The sequence below is a fragment of the Bufo bufo genome, chromosome 5, assembly GCF_905171765.1.
Source record: "Bufo bufo chromosome 5, aBufBuf1.1, whole genome shotgun sequence".
NCBI lineage: Eukaryota > Metazoa > Chordata > Amphibia > Anura > Bufonidae > Bufo > Bufo bufo.
Window position 1 is genome coordinate 400,092,553 of NC_053393.1, and position 15,772 is coordinate 400,108,324.

Here is a 15,772-nt window from a genome sequence, read left to right on the forward strand (position 1 = left end):
CGTGAAACCTATTTTACACATTTGTTAGAACAACCTTTGGAGTTTGTTGTCCTTGGGGAATTTGATATTGACACAAAAGTTAGAATGTCAATTATATATTAACTGTAAGATAGAGCTGCCGCTATGTGGTACAGCCAATGGGCACATGAATTTGCAGGTTAATGGAGGTATTACCTTTAAATTTGTGTGCACCGATTGGTGTCCATGGATGATGTATTGTGGCCATCCTGTGAATACCCAGCCTAAGGCCTTCTTCACACAGTCAGTGATTTCCATCAGTGATTGTGAGCCAAAATAAGATGTGGCTCTAAACACAGAACAGGGACAAATCTTTCCATTATACCTTATCTCTGAGGAGGCTCCAATCCTGGTTTTGACTCACAATCACTGATGGAAATCACTGACCAAACACCGACATGAATAAGGCCTATTAACCCCTTAAGGACACAGCCTTATTTCACCTTAAAGGGTTTCTGTCACCCCATTAAACCGTTTTTTTTTTTTCTTTACTAATAATCCCTATAGTGCGATCTCATGATACATAAGCAAATTAATCATTTTGGTTCAGTAGAATTTGCTAAAAATCGATTTTTAAAATATGCTAATTACCTTGCTACCAGCAAGTAGGGCGGCTACTTGCTGGTAGCAGCCGCATCCTCCGATGGTAATGACGCCCCCTCGGCATGCTGATTGACAGGGCCAGGGAAGGGAATCGTTCTCTGCTGGCGCTGTTAGAATTTGAAATCTCGCGCCTGCGCCGTACCTGTCTTCAATCGGCGCAGGCGCACTGAGAGGCGGCCGCTCGCTCGACCGCTCCATCCTCAATGCGCCTGCGTCGATGACGTCATCAAGTACACCCGGAAGAGAAGACGCCGGCATCGCTGGAAGGAGGCGGAGAGTCTGGTGACGTCGCTGGATGCTCGAATCAGGTAAGTATGTACATAATAAGCATGCTGCCACAAAAACCACCAACGAAATGGGAATAAATAATTTTATAAAAATGACAGTTATTAACACTATACCACCAACGATTATTAATAATAAATCTCTTCCGGGTGTACTTGATGACGTCATCGACGCAGGCGCATTGAGGATGGAGCGGTCGAGAGAGCGGCCGCCTCTCAGTGCGCCTGCGCCGATTGAAGACAGGTACGGCGCAGGCGCGAGATTTCAAATTCTAACAGCGCCAGCAGAGAACGATTCCCTTCCCTGGCCCTGTCAATCAGCATGCCGAGTGGGCGTCATTACCATTAGTGATGGGTAGTTCGGCTCTTTTAGGTGAATCGGTTCATTTGAATCAGCTCATTCAAATGAACCGATTCATGAATCGGATCTTCGGTTCACTTGGTGAGTCAGACTGCTGAGCTGACTCGCAAGTGCTAGCCCCGCCCCTCCCCGCCCACCAACCAATCACCGACCAGAGCTGAGGGGGCGAGGCAAGCACAGCACACTAGCAGCTCTGACTCCAGTCCTCGGAGTAGTGCAGGGTCAGGGAGTCTAAATGAATCGAATGAGTCACAAGAATCTAAAGATCCGACTCAGTCAGTGACTCATTCGATTCATTGAGTTAAAAGAGCCGAGAGTCACTAGAACAGGTTACATTACACTGAGGCTGTCGGCTCTTGTTGCAGCAGTGATAAGGAGCAGAGAGATAAGAGAAGGGACAGATGACACAGAGTTTAGATTACAGGATGAATTAAATTAACCCTTTAGAATCAAATTGGCTTCTCAGGAGATATATATATGTTAAAGGCATCTCATTCAGTAGCTATATAACTAAGGGCGGGTTCACATGAGATGCCTTTAACATATATATCTCCTGAGAAGCCAATTTGATTCTAAAGGGTTAATTTAATTCATCCTGTAATCTAAACTCTGTGTCATCTGTCCCTCCTCTTATCTCTCTGCTCCTTATCACTGCTGCAACAAGAGCCGACAGCCTCAGTGTAATGTAACCTGTTCTAGTGACTCTCGGCTCTTTTAACTCAATGAATCGAATGAGTCACTGACTGAGTCGGATCTTTAGATTCTTGTGACTCATTCGATTCATTTAGACTCCCTGACCCTGCACTACTCCGAGGACTCGCGTCAGAGCTGCTAGTGTGCTGTGCTTGCCCCGCCCCCTCAGCTCTGGTCGGTGATTGGTTGGTGGGCGGGGAGGGGCGGGGCTGGCAGAAGCAGCTCTTCCACTCTAAGATCATATTACTGACTCCTCCCGAGTCCCTCCCTCAGGCTCCTGATCTGCTGCCAGCGTGAGGTCTCTGTCTGCTGTGTCTGTGCTGTGACTGAGAAGAGCCGATTCAAACGGATCGGATCATTCAAGTGAATCGACTCCTCCGGTTCACTGAACTGAATCGATTCAAATGAACGATTCGTTCATGAACCGGACATCACTAATTACCATCGGAGGATGCGGCTGCTACCAGCAAGTAGCCGCCCTACTTGCTGGTAGCAAGGTAATTAGCATATTTTAAAAATCGATTTTTAGCAAATTCTACTGAACCAAAATGATTAATTTGCTTATGTATCATGAGATCGCACTATAGGGATTATTAGTAAAGAAAAAAAAAAAAAAAAACGGTTTAATGGGGTGACAGAAACCCTTTAACCACCTCAGCCCCCAGTGCTTAAACACCCTGAAAGACCAGGCCACTTTTTACACTTCTGACCTACACTACTTTCACCGTTTATTGCTCGGTCATGCAACTTACCACCCAAATGAATTTTACCTCCTTTTCTTCTCACTAATAGAGCTTTCATTTGGTGGTATTTCATTGCTGCTGACATTTTTACTTTTTTTGTTATTAATCGAAATTTAACGATTTTTTTTGCAAAAAAATGACATTTTTCACTTTCAGTTGTAAAATTTTGCAAAAAAAACGACATCCATATATAAATTTTGCTCTAAATTTATTGTTCTACATGTCTTTGATTAAAAAAAAATGTTTGGGTAAAAAAAAAATGGTTTGGGTAAAAGTTATAGCGTTTACAAACTATGGTACAAAAATGTGAATTTCCGCTTTTTGAAGCAGCTCTGACTTTCTGAGCACCTGTCATGTTTCCTGAGGTTCTACAATGCCCAGACAGTACAAACACCCCACAAATGACCCCATTTCGGAAAATACACACCCTAAGGTATTCGCTGATGGGCATAGTGAGTTCATAGAACTTTTTATTTTTTGTCACAAGTTAGCGGAAAATGATGATTTTTTTCTTTTTTTTTTTTTTTCTTACAAAGTCTCATATTCCACTAACTTGTGACAAAAAATAAAAACTTCCATGAACTCACTATGCCCATCACGAAATACCTTGGGGTCTCTTCTTTCCAAAATGGGGTCACTTGTGGGGTAGTTATACTGCCCTGGCATTCTAGGGGCCCAAATGTGTGGTAAGGAGTTTGAAATCAAATTCTGTAAAAAATGACGAGTGAAATCCGAAAGGTGCTCTTTGGAATGTGGGCCCCTTTGCCCACCTAGGCTGCAAAAAAGTGTCACACATCTGGTATCTCCGTATTCAGTAGAAGTTGGGGAATGTGTTTTGGGGTGTCTTTTTACATATACCCATGCTGGGTGAGATAAATATCTTGGTCAAATGCCAACTTTGTATAAAAAAATGGGAAAAGTTGTCTTTTGCCAAGATATTTCTCTCACCCAGCATGGGTATATGTAAAAAGACACCCCAAAACACATTCCCCACCTTCTCCTGAGTACGGGGATACCAGATGTGTGACACTTTTTTGCAGCCTAGATGGGCAAAGGGGCCCACATTCCAAAGAGCACCTTTCGAATTTCACTCGTCATTTTTTACAGAATTTGATTTCAAACTCCTTACCACACATTTGGGCCCCTAGAATGCCAGGGCAGTATAACTACCCCACAAGTGACCCCATTTTGGAAAGAAGAGACCCCAGGGTATTCGCTGATGGGCATAGTGAGTTCATGGAAGTTTTTATTTTTTGTCACAAGTTAGTGGAATATGAGACTTTGTATGAAAAAAAAAAAAAAAAAAATCATCATTTTCCACTAACTTGTGACAAAAAATAAAAAATTCTAGGAACTCGCCATGCCCCTCACGGAATACCTTGGGGTGTCTTCTTTCCAAAATGGGGTCACTTGTGGGGTAGTTATACTGCCCTGGCATTTTCCAGGGGCCCTAATGTGTGGTAAGTAGGTAAATGACCAGTGAAATCCGAAAGGTGCTCTTTGGAATGTGGGCCCCTTTGCCCACCTAGGCTGCAAAAAAGTGTCACACATCTGGTATCGCCGTATTCAGGAGACGTTGGGGAATGTGTTTTGGGGTGTCTTTTTACATATACCCATGCTGGGTGAGATAAATATCTTGGTCAAATGCCAACTTTGTATAAAAAAATGGGAAAAGTTGTCTTTTGCCAAGATATTTCTCTCACCCAGCATGGGTATATGTAAAATGACACCCCAAAACACATTCCCCACCTTCTCCTGAGTACGGAGATACCAGATGTGTGACACTTTTTTGCAGCCTAGGTGGGCAAAGGGGCCCATATTCCAAAGAGCACCTTTCGGATTTCACTCGTCATTTTTTACAGAATTTGATTTCAAACTCCTTACCACACATTTGGGCCCCTAGAATGCCAGGGCAGTATAACTACCCCACAAGTGACCCCATTTTGGAAAGAAGAGACCCCAGGGTATTCGCTGATGGGCATAGTGAGTTCATGGAAGTTTTTATTTTTTGTCACAAGTTAGTGGAATATGAGACTTTGTATGAAAAAAAAAAAAAAAAAAAAAAAATCATCATTTTCCACTAACTTGTGACAAAAAATAAAAAATTCTAGGAACTCTCCATGCCCCTCACGGAATACCTTGGGGTGTCTTCTTTCCAAAATGGGGTCACTTGTGGGGTAGTTATACTGCCCTGGCATTTTCCAGGGGCCCTAATGTGTGGTAAGTAGGTAAATGACCAGTGAAATCCGAAAGGTGCTCTTTGGAATGTGGGCCCCTTTGCCCACCTAGGCTGCAAAAAAGTGTCACACATCTGGTATCGCCGTATTCAGGAGACGTTGGGGAATGTGTTTTGGGGTGTCTTTTTACATATACCCATGCTGGGTGAGAGAAATATCTTGGCAAAAGACAACTTTTTCCATTTTTTTATACAAAGTTGGCATTTGACCAAGATATTTATCTCACCCAGCATGGGTATATGTAAAATGACACCCCAAAACACATTCCCCAACTTCTCCTGAGTACGGCGATACCAGATGTGTGACACTTTTTTGCAGCCTAGATGCGCAAAGGGGCCCAAATTCCTTTTAGGAGGGCATTTTTAGACATTTGGATACCAGACTTCTTCTCACGCTTTGGGGCCCCTAGAATGCCAGGGCAGTATAAATACCCCACATGTGACCCCATTTTGGAAAGAAGACACCCCAAGGTATTCAATGAGGGGCATGGCGAGTTCATAGAAATTTTTTTTTTTTGGCACAAGTTAGCGGAAATTGATATTTTTTATTTTTTTCTCACAAAGTCTCCCGTTCCGCTAACTTGGGACAAAAATTTCAATCTTTCATGGACTCAATATGCCCCTCACGGAATACCTGGGGGTGTCTTCTTTCCGAAATGGGGTCACATGTGGGGTATTTATACTGCCCTGGCATTCTAGGGGTCCTAAAGCGTGAGAAGAAGTCTGGAATATAAATGTCTAAAAAATTTTACGCATTTGGATTCCGTGAGGGGTATGGTGAGTTCATGTGAGATTTTATTTTTTTTGTCACAAGTTAGTGGAATATGTGACTTTGTAAGAAAAAAAAAAAAATTCCGCTAACTTGGGCCAAAAAAAAGACTGAATGCAGCCTTACAGAGGGGGGGGGGGGGGGGGATCAATGACAGGGGGGTGATCAATGACAGGGGGGGTGATCAATGACAGGGGGGTGATCAGGGAGTCTATATGGGGTGATCACCCAACTGTCATTGATCACCCCCCTGTAAGGCTGCATTCAGACGTCCGTATGATTTTTACGGATCCGATCAGTCTATCAGTGGATCCGTAAAAATCATGCGGACATCTGAATGGAGCTTTACAGGGGGGTGATCAATGACAGAGGGGTAATCAATGACAGGGGGGTGATCAGGGAGTCTATATGGGGTGATCACCACAGTCATTGATCACTCCCCTGTAAGGCTGCATTCAGACGTCCGTATGATTTTTACGGATCCGATCAGTCTATCAGTGGATCCGTAAAAATCATGCGGACATCTGAATGGAGCTTTACAGGGGGGTGATCAATGACAGAGGGGTAATCAATGACAGGGGGGTGATCAGGGAGTCTATATGGGGTGATCACCACAGTCATTGATCACTCCCCTGTAAGGCTGCATTCAGACGTCCGTATGATTTTTACGGATCCGATCAGTCTATCAGTGGATCCGTAAAAATCATGCGGACATCTGAATGGAGCTTTACAGGGGGGTGATCAATGACAGAGGGGTAATCAATGACAGGGGGGTGATCAGGGAGTCTATATGGGGTGATCACCACAGTCATTGATCACTCCCCTGTAAGGCTCCATTCAGACGTCCGTATGATTTTTACGGATTCGATCAGTCTATCAGTGGATCCGTAAAAATCATGCGGACATCTGAATGGAGCTTTACAGGGGGGTGATCAATGACAGAGGGGTAATCAATGACAGGGGGGTGATCAGGGAGTCTATATGGGGTGATCACCACAGTCATTGATCACTCCCCTGTAAGGCTGCATTCAGACGTCCGTATGATTTTTACGGATCCGATCAGTCTATCAGTGGATCCGTAAAAATCATGCGGACATCTGAATGGAGCTTTACAGGGGGGTGATCAATGACAGGGGGGTAATCAATGACAGGGGGGTGATCAGGGAGTCTATATGGGGTGATCACCACAGTCATTGATCACTCCCCTGTAAGGCTCCATTCAGACGTCCGTATGATTTTTACGGATTCGATCAGTCTATCAGTGGATCCGTAAAAATCATGCGGACATCTGAATGGAGCTTTACAGGGGGGTGATCAATGACAGAGGGGTAATCAATGACAGGGGGGTGATCAGGGAGTCTATATGGGGTGATCACCACAGTCATTGATCACTCCCCTGTAAGGCTGCATTCAGACGTCCGTATGATTTTTACGGATCCGATCAGTCTATCAGTGGATCCGTAAAAATCATGCGGACATCTGAATGGAGCTTTACAGGGGGGTGATCAATGACAGGGGGGTGATCAGGGAGTCTATATGGGGTGATCACCTCCGTCATTTATCACTCCCCTGTAAGGCTGCATTCAGACGTCCGTATGATTTTTACGGATCCGATCAGTCTATCAGTGGATCCGTAAAAATCATGCGGACATCTGAATGGAGCTTTACAGGGGGGTGATCAATGACAGGGGGGTAATCAATGACAGGGGGGTGATCAGGGAGTCTATATGGGGTGATCAGGGGTGATCAAGGGCTAATAAGGGGTTAATAAGTGACGGGGGGGGGGTGTAGTGTAGTGGTGCTTGGTGCAACATATTACTGAGCTGCCTGTGTCCTCTGGTGGTCGATCCAAACAAAGGGGACCACCAGAGGACCAGGTAGCAGGTATATTAGACGCTGTTATCAAAACAGCGTCTAATATACCTGTTAGGGGTTAAAAAAATCACATCTCCAGCCTGCCAGCGAACGATCGCCGCTGGCAGGCTGGAGATCCACTCGCTTACCTTCCGATCCTGTGAACGCGCGCGCCTGTGTGCGCGCGTTCACAGGAAATCTCGCGTCTCGCGAGAGGACGCACCGGCGCGTCCACCCAGAACAACAGGACCGCCGCAAAGACGCAATCCTGCGTACGGCGGTCCTGAGGTGGTTAAGGACCAGGCCATTTTTTGCAAATCTGACCAGTGTCACTTTAAGTGGTGATAACTTTAAAACGCTTTGACTTATCCAGGCCATTCTGAGATTGTCTTTTCGTCACATATTGTACTTCATGGCACTGGTAAAATGAAGTAAAAAAAAATTCATTTTTATTTATAAAAAAATACCAAATTTACCAAAAAATTCTAAAAAATTGCAAATTTCCAAGTTTCAATTTCTCTACTTCTATAATACATAGTAATACCTCCAAAAATAGTTATTACTTTACATTCCCCATATGTCTACTTCATGTTTGGATCAATTTGGGAATGATATTTTATTTTTGGGGGATGTTACAAGGCTTAGAAGTTTAGAAGCAAATCTTGAAATTTTTCAGAAATTTTCAAAAACCAACTTTTTAGGGACCAGATCAGGTCTGAAGTCACATTTTGAGGCTTACATAATAGAAACCACCCAAAAATGACCCCATTCTAGAAACTACACCCCTCAAGGTATTCAAAACTGATTTTACAAACGTCGTTAACCCTTTAGGTGTTTTACAAGAGTTAATTGCAAATGGTGCTAAAATTTCAGAATTTAGATTTTTGGGCAAATTTTCAATTTTAATCAATTTTTTCCAGTAACAAAGCAAGGGTTAACAGCCAAACAAAATGCTATATTTATTGCCTTGATTCTGTGGTTTGCAAAAACTAGAAACTCCATAAAAGTGACCCCATCTAAGAAACTACACCCCTCAAGGTATTGAAAACTTTGTTAACCCTTTAGGTATGGCACAAGATTTAATGGAAAATAGAGATACAATTTCAAAATTTCACTTTTTTGGCAGATTTTCCATTTTAATATTTTTTTTCCAGTTAGAAAGCAAGGGTTAACAGCCAAACAAAACTCATTATTTATGGCCCTGATTCTGTAGTTTACAGAAACACCCCATATGTGGTCGTAAACTACTGTATGGGCACATGGCAGGGCGCAGAAGAAAAGGAATGCCATACGGTTTTCGGAAGGCAGATTTTGCAGGACTGTTTTTTTTTTACACCATGTCCCATTTGAAGCCCCCCTGATGCACTCCTAGAGTAGAAACTCCAAAAAAGTGACCCAATTTTAGAAACTACGGGATAGGGTGGCAGTTTTGTTGGTACTAGTTTAGGGTACATATGATTTTTGGTTGCTCTATATTACACTTTTTGTTAGACAAGGTAACAAGAAATAACTTTTTTGGCACCGTTTTTTATTTTTTTATTTACAACATTCATCTGACAGGTTAGATCATGTGGTATTTTTATAGAGCAGGTTGTCACGGACGCAGCGATACCTAATATGTATACAATTTTTTTATTTATGTAAGTTTTACACAATGATTTCATTTTTGAAACCAAAAAAATCATGTGTACGTCATGTGTCCTTAAGGACTCGGGAAACATGCCGTACCGGTACGTCATGTGTCCTTAAGGGGTTAAGGAACTATATAGACCAGCAGGTTTACTTTATTTGGATAGCTGCCTTCCAACTGGTGGCAAAAGCGGTTCAGATTTATTTTCTCTGTAACGAGAGAGCTAATTTACAAACATTTTCCCCCCAAAGGAGCATTGTGTGGCCCATAAGACTCCTTCCACCTACTTGGTGCTATGCTCAAGGAGAAATAGTACCTACCTTAAGATCCCTAACAAGGACCTCTGCTCTGCACTAATAAGAGACAATCACCTCAAAACAGATGTCTGCAGATGAGATACTGACTTGGCTACAATCCAAAACTATGGCTCAATGCCTATGTAACAGGTTGATCATTGACTTTTAGGGTGACTGCATGCGCAGTATGTTAAATGAAGCTGAATCTGGCAGAAGGATCACAGACCATGCAGGAGCTCAAATGCCAGTGCAGGGTCTGCTTGACATCAGAGGAGCTTGGAGGGGACTTCAGGATGAAGGGAGGTGCAGGGCTCAGCCAGAGTGGGCGCTGCTGGGCTCCACTAACCGCTAGGACAGCCCCTTGGGCTCTTTTCACAGGTAATTATCATAAATATAAAATAATTTTTTAGGGCAAACCACAGCATTTATATGTGAGACACAGGTATATTTCTAACATACTCAAGGAGACCTCAGGGAACCTGGTGGAAGCTTAATATGAAAAATCGTGCTAACAGAATCCCTTTTTTATCTAATCGGTGGAGGTCCAACCGCTGATCAGCTATTGGAAGGGGCAGCTCAGTCCCGGTCATAGAAATGAGACTGAGCTACAATACAAAGTATGACTGCTACAGAAAGTATGCTTGGTACACTATGAAGAGGACCAGGGCTGCACCCCTACAAACAGCTGATCGGCCGGATTGCCAGGAGTCAAACTCTAACGATCTTAAAATTATAACCTATCAAGATATCAAATGTTAATTCCTAGAGAACACTTTTAAAGGTGTAATCCCAACTCGTATATCCCACAGGATATGTCATAAATGTGTAAAAATGCAGGTCCCACTCCTGAGAACCACACCTATGGGGAGGATGGGTGTCCCCAACTGGCTCAGTGATGCGGCTGCCATCATTGTATTCAGCTTCTGCACATGTGAGAGGCTCTCTCCATTAAAACAGCTGAGCATAATCATTATTTGCCTGTGGAGGCCACTTAAACATCCTCCTTCTGACAGGGGATGTGCCTGGTTGCTGGGTTTAATCAGTGGGACACCCAGCAATCATGAGGTCCTCAGTTCCCAGCAATAGGTTACAACTACTCTTCTCATATCTGTGGGATAGCACTCGGCAGTGCAATGTAGGCAGAGCCATTTCTAGGACCGGGTCCTTATGATGGCGATACAGTTTAATACTGCGCCGGGACATAAGAGTCATGTCCCCCTGCCCCGCTGTTCCCTCTGATAGGCTACATGCACTAGGCCTGTAGCCTATCAGAGGCTAGCGCGGGCAGCGCGATGACATCATTGCACTGCTTGAGCCGGTCAGCATACAGTTCAGGACACAAACAATAAGAGGCCCGTGTCCTGCACCACATTGCTGACAGCGACATGGAGGTAGTTTTGTTTGTCATTTTTATTTGGCACTATGCCATCGGGCCACTATTGGGGGGGGGGGTCATTATTAGAACTGGGGGAGCACTATGGGGACATTGGTTCTACAGGGGGCACCAACAAGAGGGGCATTTTTTCTACTGGCACACATTATAAGGGGGAATTTTTTGTACTGGCACACATATAAAGGGGATATTTTTATTGGCACACATCATCAGGATGCTTTTTTGTACTGGTACACATTATAAGAAGGTATTTTTTTGTACTGGCATGCAATATAAGGGAGTATTTTTTACTGGCACACATTATAAGGGGGCATTTTTATACTGGCACACATTATAAGGGGAACATTTTTACTGGCACAAATTATAAGGGAGCATTTTTGTACTGGCACACATTATAAAGCGGGTATTTTTAGGGCACACATTATAAGGGGGATTTTTGTACTGACACGTTATAAAGGGGGTATTTTTACTGGCACACATTATAAGGGGGCTTTTTATACTGGTACACATTATAAAGGGTTATTTTCGCACTGGCACACCAAAAATTTTTTTGTACTGCTACACATTATAAGGGGTATTTTTGTACTGTCACACATTATAAGGGGGCATTTTTTGTAGTAGCACACATTACAAGGGGGATATTTTTGTACATGTACACATTACAAGGGGGATATTTTTGTACTGGTACACATTATAAAGGGGTATTTTTTGTACTAGCATGCATTATAAGGGGGCATTTTTTTCTACTGGCACACATTATAAGAGGAATTATTACTATTGCAAGGTATTATGGTGAGCTTTATTACTACTGGAGGAACATGGGGAACATTATTACTAGTATGGGCACCATGGGAGCAATATTACTTTTGGGGCACAATGGAAAACATTATTACTACTTGGGGCACTGTTATCCCTAAGTGCACTCAGCGAGAGATTTATTACTATTGGTTGGACTTTTGAAAGCACTATTACTGTGGGGGGGGGGGGGGGGGGGCGCTAGAACAGTATCAGCAGGGGGACACTATGTTTGAGGCACTATTACTGTCAGATGTGCTGGGCACAATTATTTTTGAGGGCACTGTGGGCCAATAATTATTGAAGGGGGCACTATCTGTGTGGTACTAGTATAAGCAGCGGGACTGTTTCTGCAGTATAATATTAGGGAGTACAGTGGGCACAGTATTAGAGGTGCAGGATGGGGTGTTCAGAAGGTAGGAATATGATGATGGAAAAGTAGGAAACTAAGATATCTGTGTGTCAAACTCTGCAGAGACGAGAGATGGCTGAAATAAGTCCTCATGGTGGTCTGATCCAAATGGAGAAGATGTGGAAAGAGAACGTCTACATGAGACATCACTGGGTGTAATAGTTATGTGGTGTTGCATTTTCCTGTATGTTTGGTAGTGCAGAATTTAACTTAAATAGTAATTATCATCCGTCATGGGTCCTAATGTGGTGTCTGTCTTTTTGACAGGAAGATTATTGCTGCATGCTGTGCTAATCGCTCTGTCAAATCTAACGGAACTGCTGACAGAGGCTTAGCACAGAGTCTAGGACAGCGGTGTGAGAATAGCGGGGGGAGATATAGGTTGTCAATTAGCTTTCCCATTTCTTGAGGGGAGGTGCTTATGGCTGGTGTGTGATCCCCTCCAGCAGTGTATAACATTATTCCTATATAGAGGGTGAAATTCCTGCACTTGCTTTCTTCATGGGGTGGGGGCGAGAGTTGTTCACCCTGTTGTGCACATTGCCTTCAATCTGTCCTAAATGAGGGATATAAAAACAAAAATATTCTCCTGGTACTAGGTCAAAATTGGATATTATATTTGTATATTTACATGTATGCATTCGGAAGACAAACGTTGTGCTCATTTAATTTTTTTTATTTTTATAAAGAACCTTTTTCTGAATGGCTAAATCTTTGGGTTCATGGCCTTTTTATAAGACATTACAGCCTCCCACCACTAGATGGCGACCAACAGTCCTGCTGGTGGGATCTGAGGAAAGGTCTGAAGTAGAGGAGGAAGGGAATGACTGGAGGAGGGCGATGATTGGACGGGAATGACTGGAGGAGGGCGATGATTGGACGGGAATGACTGGAGGAGGGCGATGATTGGACGGGAATGACTGGAGGAGGGGCGATCATTGGACGGGAATGACTGGAAGAGGGGCGATGATTGGACGGGAATGACTGGAGGAGGGCGATTATAGACCAGAGAGCTGACTAGTGATTGGAGTAGAGCGTCTCCTGCAGAGCGCTTATTGGATGAGCGCATTAACCCTGTTGTCACCGGCATTTCTCGTGGAGGCACAGCAAGCCCTGCCCGGTGCTCAGCTGCCAGCCTTGGGTGATACGGGGGTGTTATTGTGGACGTGCCCTGCAGCAGCCCTCGTGTATGCCGCTCTCCTGCAGTCTATCACCTTTGCCCTTTGTGTATTTTATTGCCTGTTATTAATGATTCATCTTGCTGGATTCCTGACAGTCTTGATTGCCCGGATTACTGCTTATTGTGTAACATTTAGTTAGTGATTTCTGCACATCCAGCATCCAGTGCTTAGACAGGTGATGTCTGGCATCCTGAGACTCCCATGCAGGATGGCATCCACCTGTGCCCACTCGCTGCCCGCCTCTCTAGTGCGCTCTGCCGCCTATGTGGGGGGCTCATGGCTACAGTCATCTGACTCCGCCACTTTTCCGGTTTTGGATCCCGCCACTGGGTCAGAACTGGTTCAGGTTGCAGACTGTGGACCCAGAGAATGCAGGGAAGCAGTGAAAGCAGCAGCCAATGCCTTCCAGTCCTGGAAAGATGTGTCCAGTAAGGTGAGTCCCTGTGATTTTCTCTGCTAGCCCACTGCGCAGTCCACTAGTCACATACTGCACGTCAGTGCGCAGTCCACTAGTCATATTCTGTACTGATAGTATGGCTTCCATGAGCTGGAAAAAATGATGACATCACCGAAGAAACAGAGTTTAGTTGCAGGATGTGGATGTGTCCTCAGTGCTGACCTGATGATGGCCAGGACCCACCCTTATTGCTGGATTGTGGCAGGTTCCAGTCCTTATTACATTGTGTCTGTTGAATCGCTAGGATTACCATTACAGTTCCTAAATATGATGTCGCCCTGTAATGAATGTCAGTCTTGCCCATTTTCTACTGTTCATCACCGCACATCAATCAGATCTGATGAAACAAACCAACCTAGCAAAATAATGTCATACATTTTATTCTGTATTCATAGGTGACGTCACATCAAACTCCAAATCTGTAGCATTAGAAGTCTATGCACCACAATACAATCCCAGCTCTATCTATTATTAGGCCAGTTTTTACACCTCCCTTAAAGGGAACCTGTCATCACCTTTATGCTGACCGTACTGAGGGCAGTATAAAGTACTGACGGAAATGCTGATCTCAGCGGAGTGTCACTCATCAGCTAATAGTAAGTGGTTGCTGAGAACCAGCATCATAATCATTGCAGACCAGGCCTGGAGAAGAGTCACATCTACCTGAGAAGAGTCTTGGTTATACATAATCTCCTGCTCTCTCACCCGTCTGCTGATGATTGGCAGTTCTCTCCTAGAGAGAAAGGGAGACAACTAGGTAGAAGACGGTCAGTCATCAGCAGGTGGGCAGGGAGAGCAGGAATTCATGAATAACCATGACTCTTCTCAGGTAGATGTGACTCTTTTCAAGGCCTGGGCTGCAATGATTATGATTGACACATCGCTGACATCAGCATTTATGTCAGTACTTTATACTGCCCTCAGTACGGTCAGCATAAGGTGATGACAGGTTCCCTTTAAAGAGGTTTTCCGAGATTTTAATACTGATGACCTATCCTCAGGAGAAGGCACTGGTGTTCGTTTGAGCGCTGCGGCCTTATCCGGGCTTACCAAGTATAGCGCCGTACATAGTATAGCAGCCGTTCTTGGTATCACACTAGGCCCCATTCACTTCAATGGGCTGAGCTGTGCCTAAGCCACGTTATCAATGAACGTGACATCACTGGCCTAGAAAATGCAAGAAGGCCGCGGCGCTCACGGGACCTCCAGTACCTTCTCAAACAGCTGATCAGCGGGGGTCCCAGGTGTCAGATCCCCACCGATCAGATACAGGAGGATAGCTCATCAGTATTAAAATCTGTGAAAACTTGAAGGCCCTCATGCACATCAGCCTATTGTTGGCCATACCTGTCAAGAACGATGGGTTCAGCAGACGTGTTCGGCTGTAATGTGTGTGATTACTCCCGACTCTCCTCCAACAGCTTATGTCAGGGACAGAAGGATTGGGTCCAGCGAATATTTTCGCCCCATCCTTTTGTCCTCCCAGGAGATAATGTGTCTAGCAGTGGCATTCTGCGCTCTCCCCATAGAATAGACATAAGCGTTCGGCCAAGCCCGGAGGGAGTCGGGAGAGATAGCTGTGTGCTGAATGATCGTTCAGCCAACACTATTGAATATGTATAGGGGTCTTTAGGGCTTATTTGCAAATCTGTGATTTTTGACTATGTGCTGTCTGTGTTCTCCACGGACAGCGCATGGATCCGTTGAATTCTGTACATGTCTTTTTCCGAGAACTAACACGGTAGCATATACTACTTTGGTCAGTTTTACAGAAAGAATGTGCTTATTTCATTCAGTGGGTCAGTGAAAACCACGGACAGCACACGGATACCATCTGTGTGCTGGCAATTTTTCACTAATCCTTTGCATGGAAAATTGTTACAAAGTTTGTGAAAAAAAGGCTAAGGCTAGTGTCACACTAGCGTTCAGGAGATCGGGCAAGCTGTTCCGATAGGGAACACTAGTGTGAAACTAGCCTAAGGAATGTCCTAAACACGGACCTTTGCGGATGCAAAACAATCCGTTTTTGCTTACTCCAAATGGACAC

At 44.2% G+C, this 15,772-nt stretch overlaps 1 protein-coding gene across 2 annotated transcripts in view; it reads left to right on the forward strand.

Moving 5' to 3' along the window:
• Window positions 1-9,712: 9,712 nt before the first annotated feature.
• The window catches only part of ALDH5A1 (aldehyde dehydrogenase 5 family member A1), a 35,734-nt gene continuing 29,674 nt past the window's right edge, over window positions 9,713-15,772 (forward strand). The window contains exon 1 of one of the 2 annotated variants that reach the window (XM_040432885.1): window positions 9,713-9,865. Coding sequence is in view for 1 of the 2 variants with exons in the window: in XM_040432884.1 (XP_040288818.1) it covers window positions 13,447-13,701 (255 nt within the window). In the remaining variant the exon portion in view is untranslated. Of the gene's footprint in view, window positions 9,866-13,446; window positions 13,702-15,772 lie in introns of those variants that run through there. The other variant, XM_040432884.1, reaches the window with a different exon arrangement.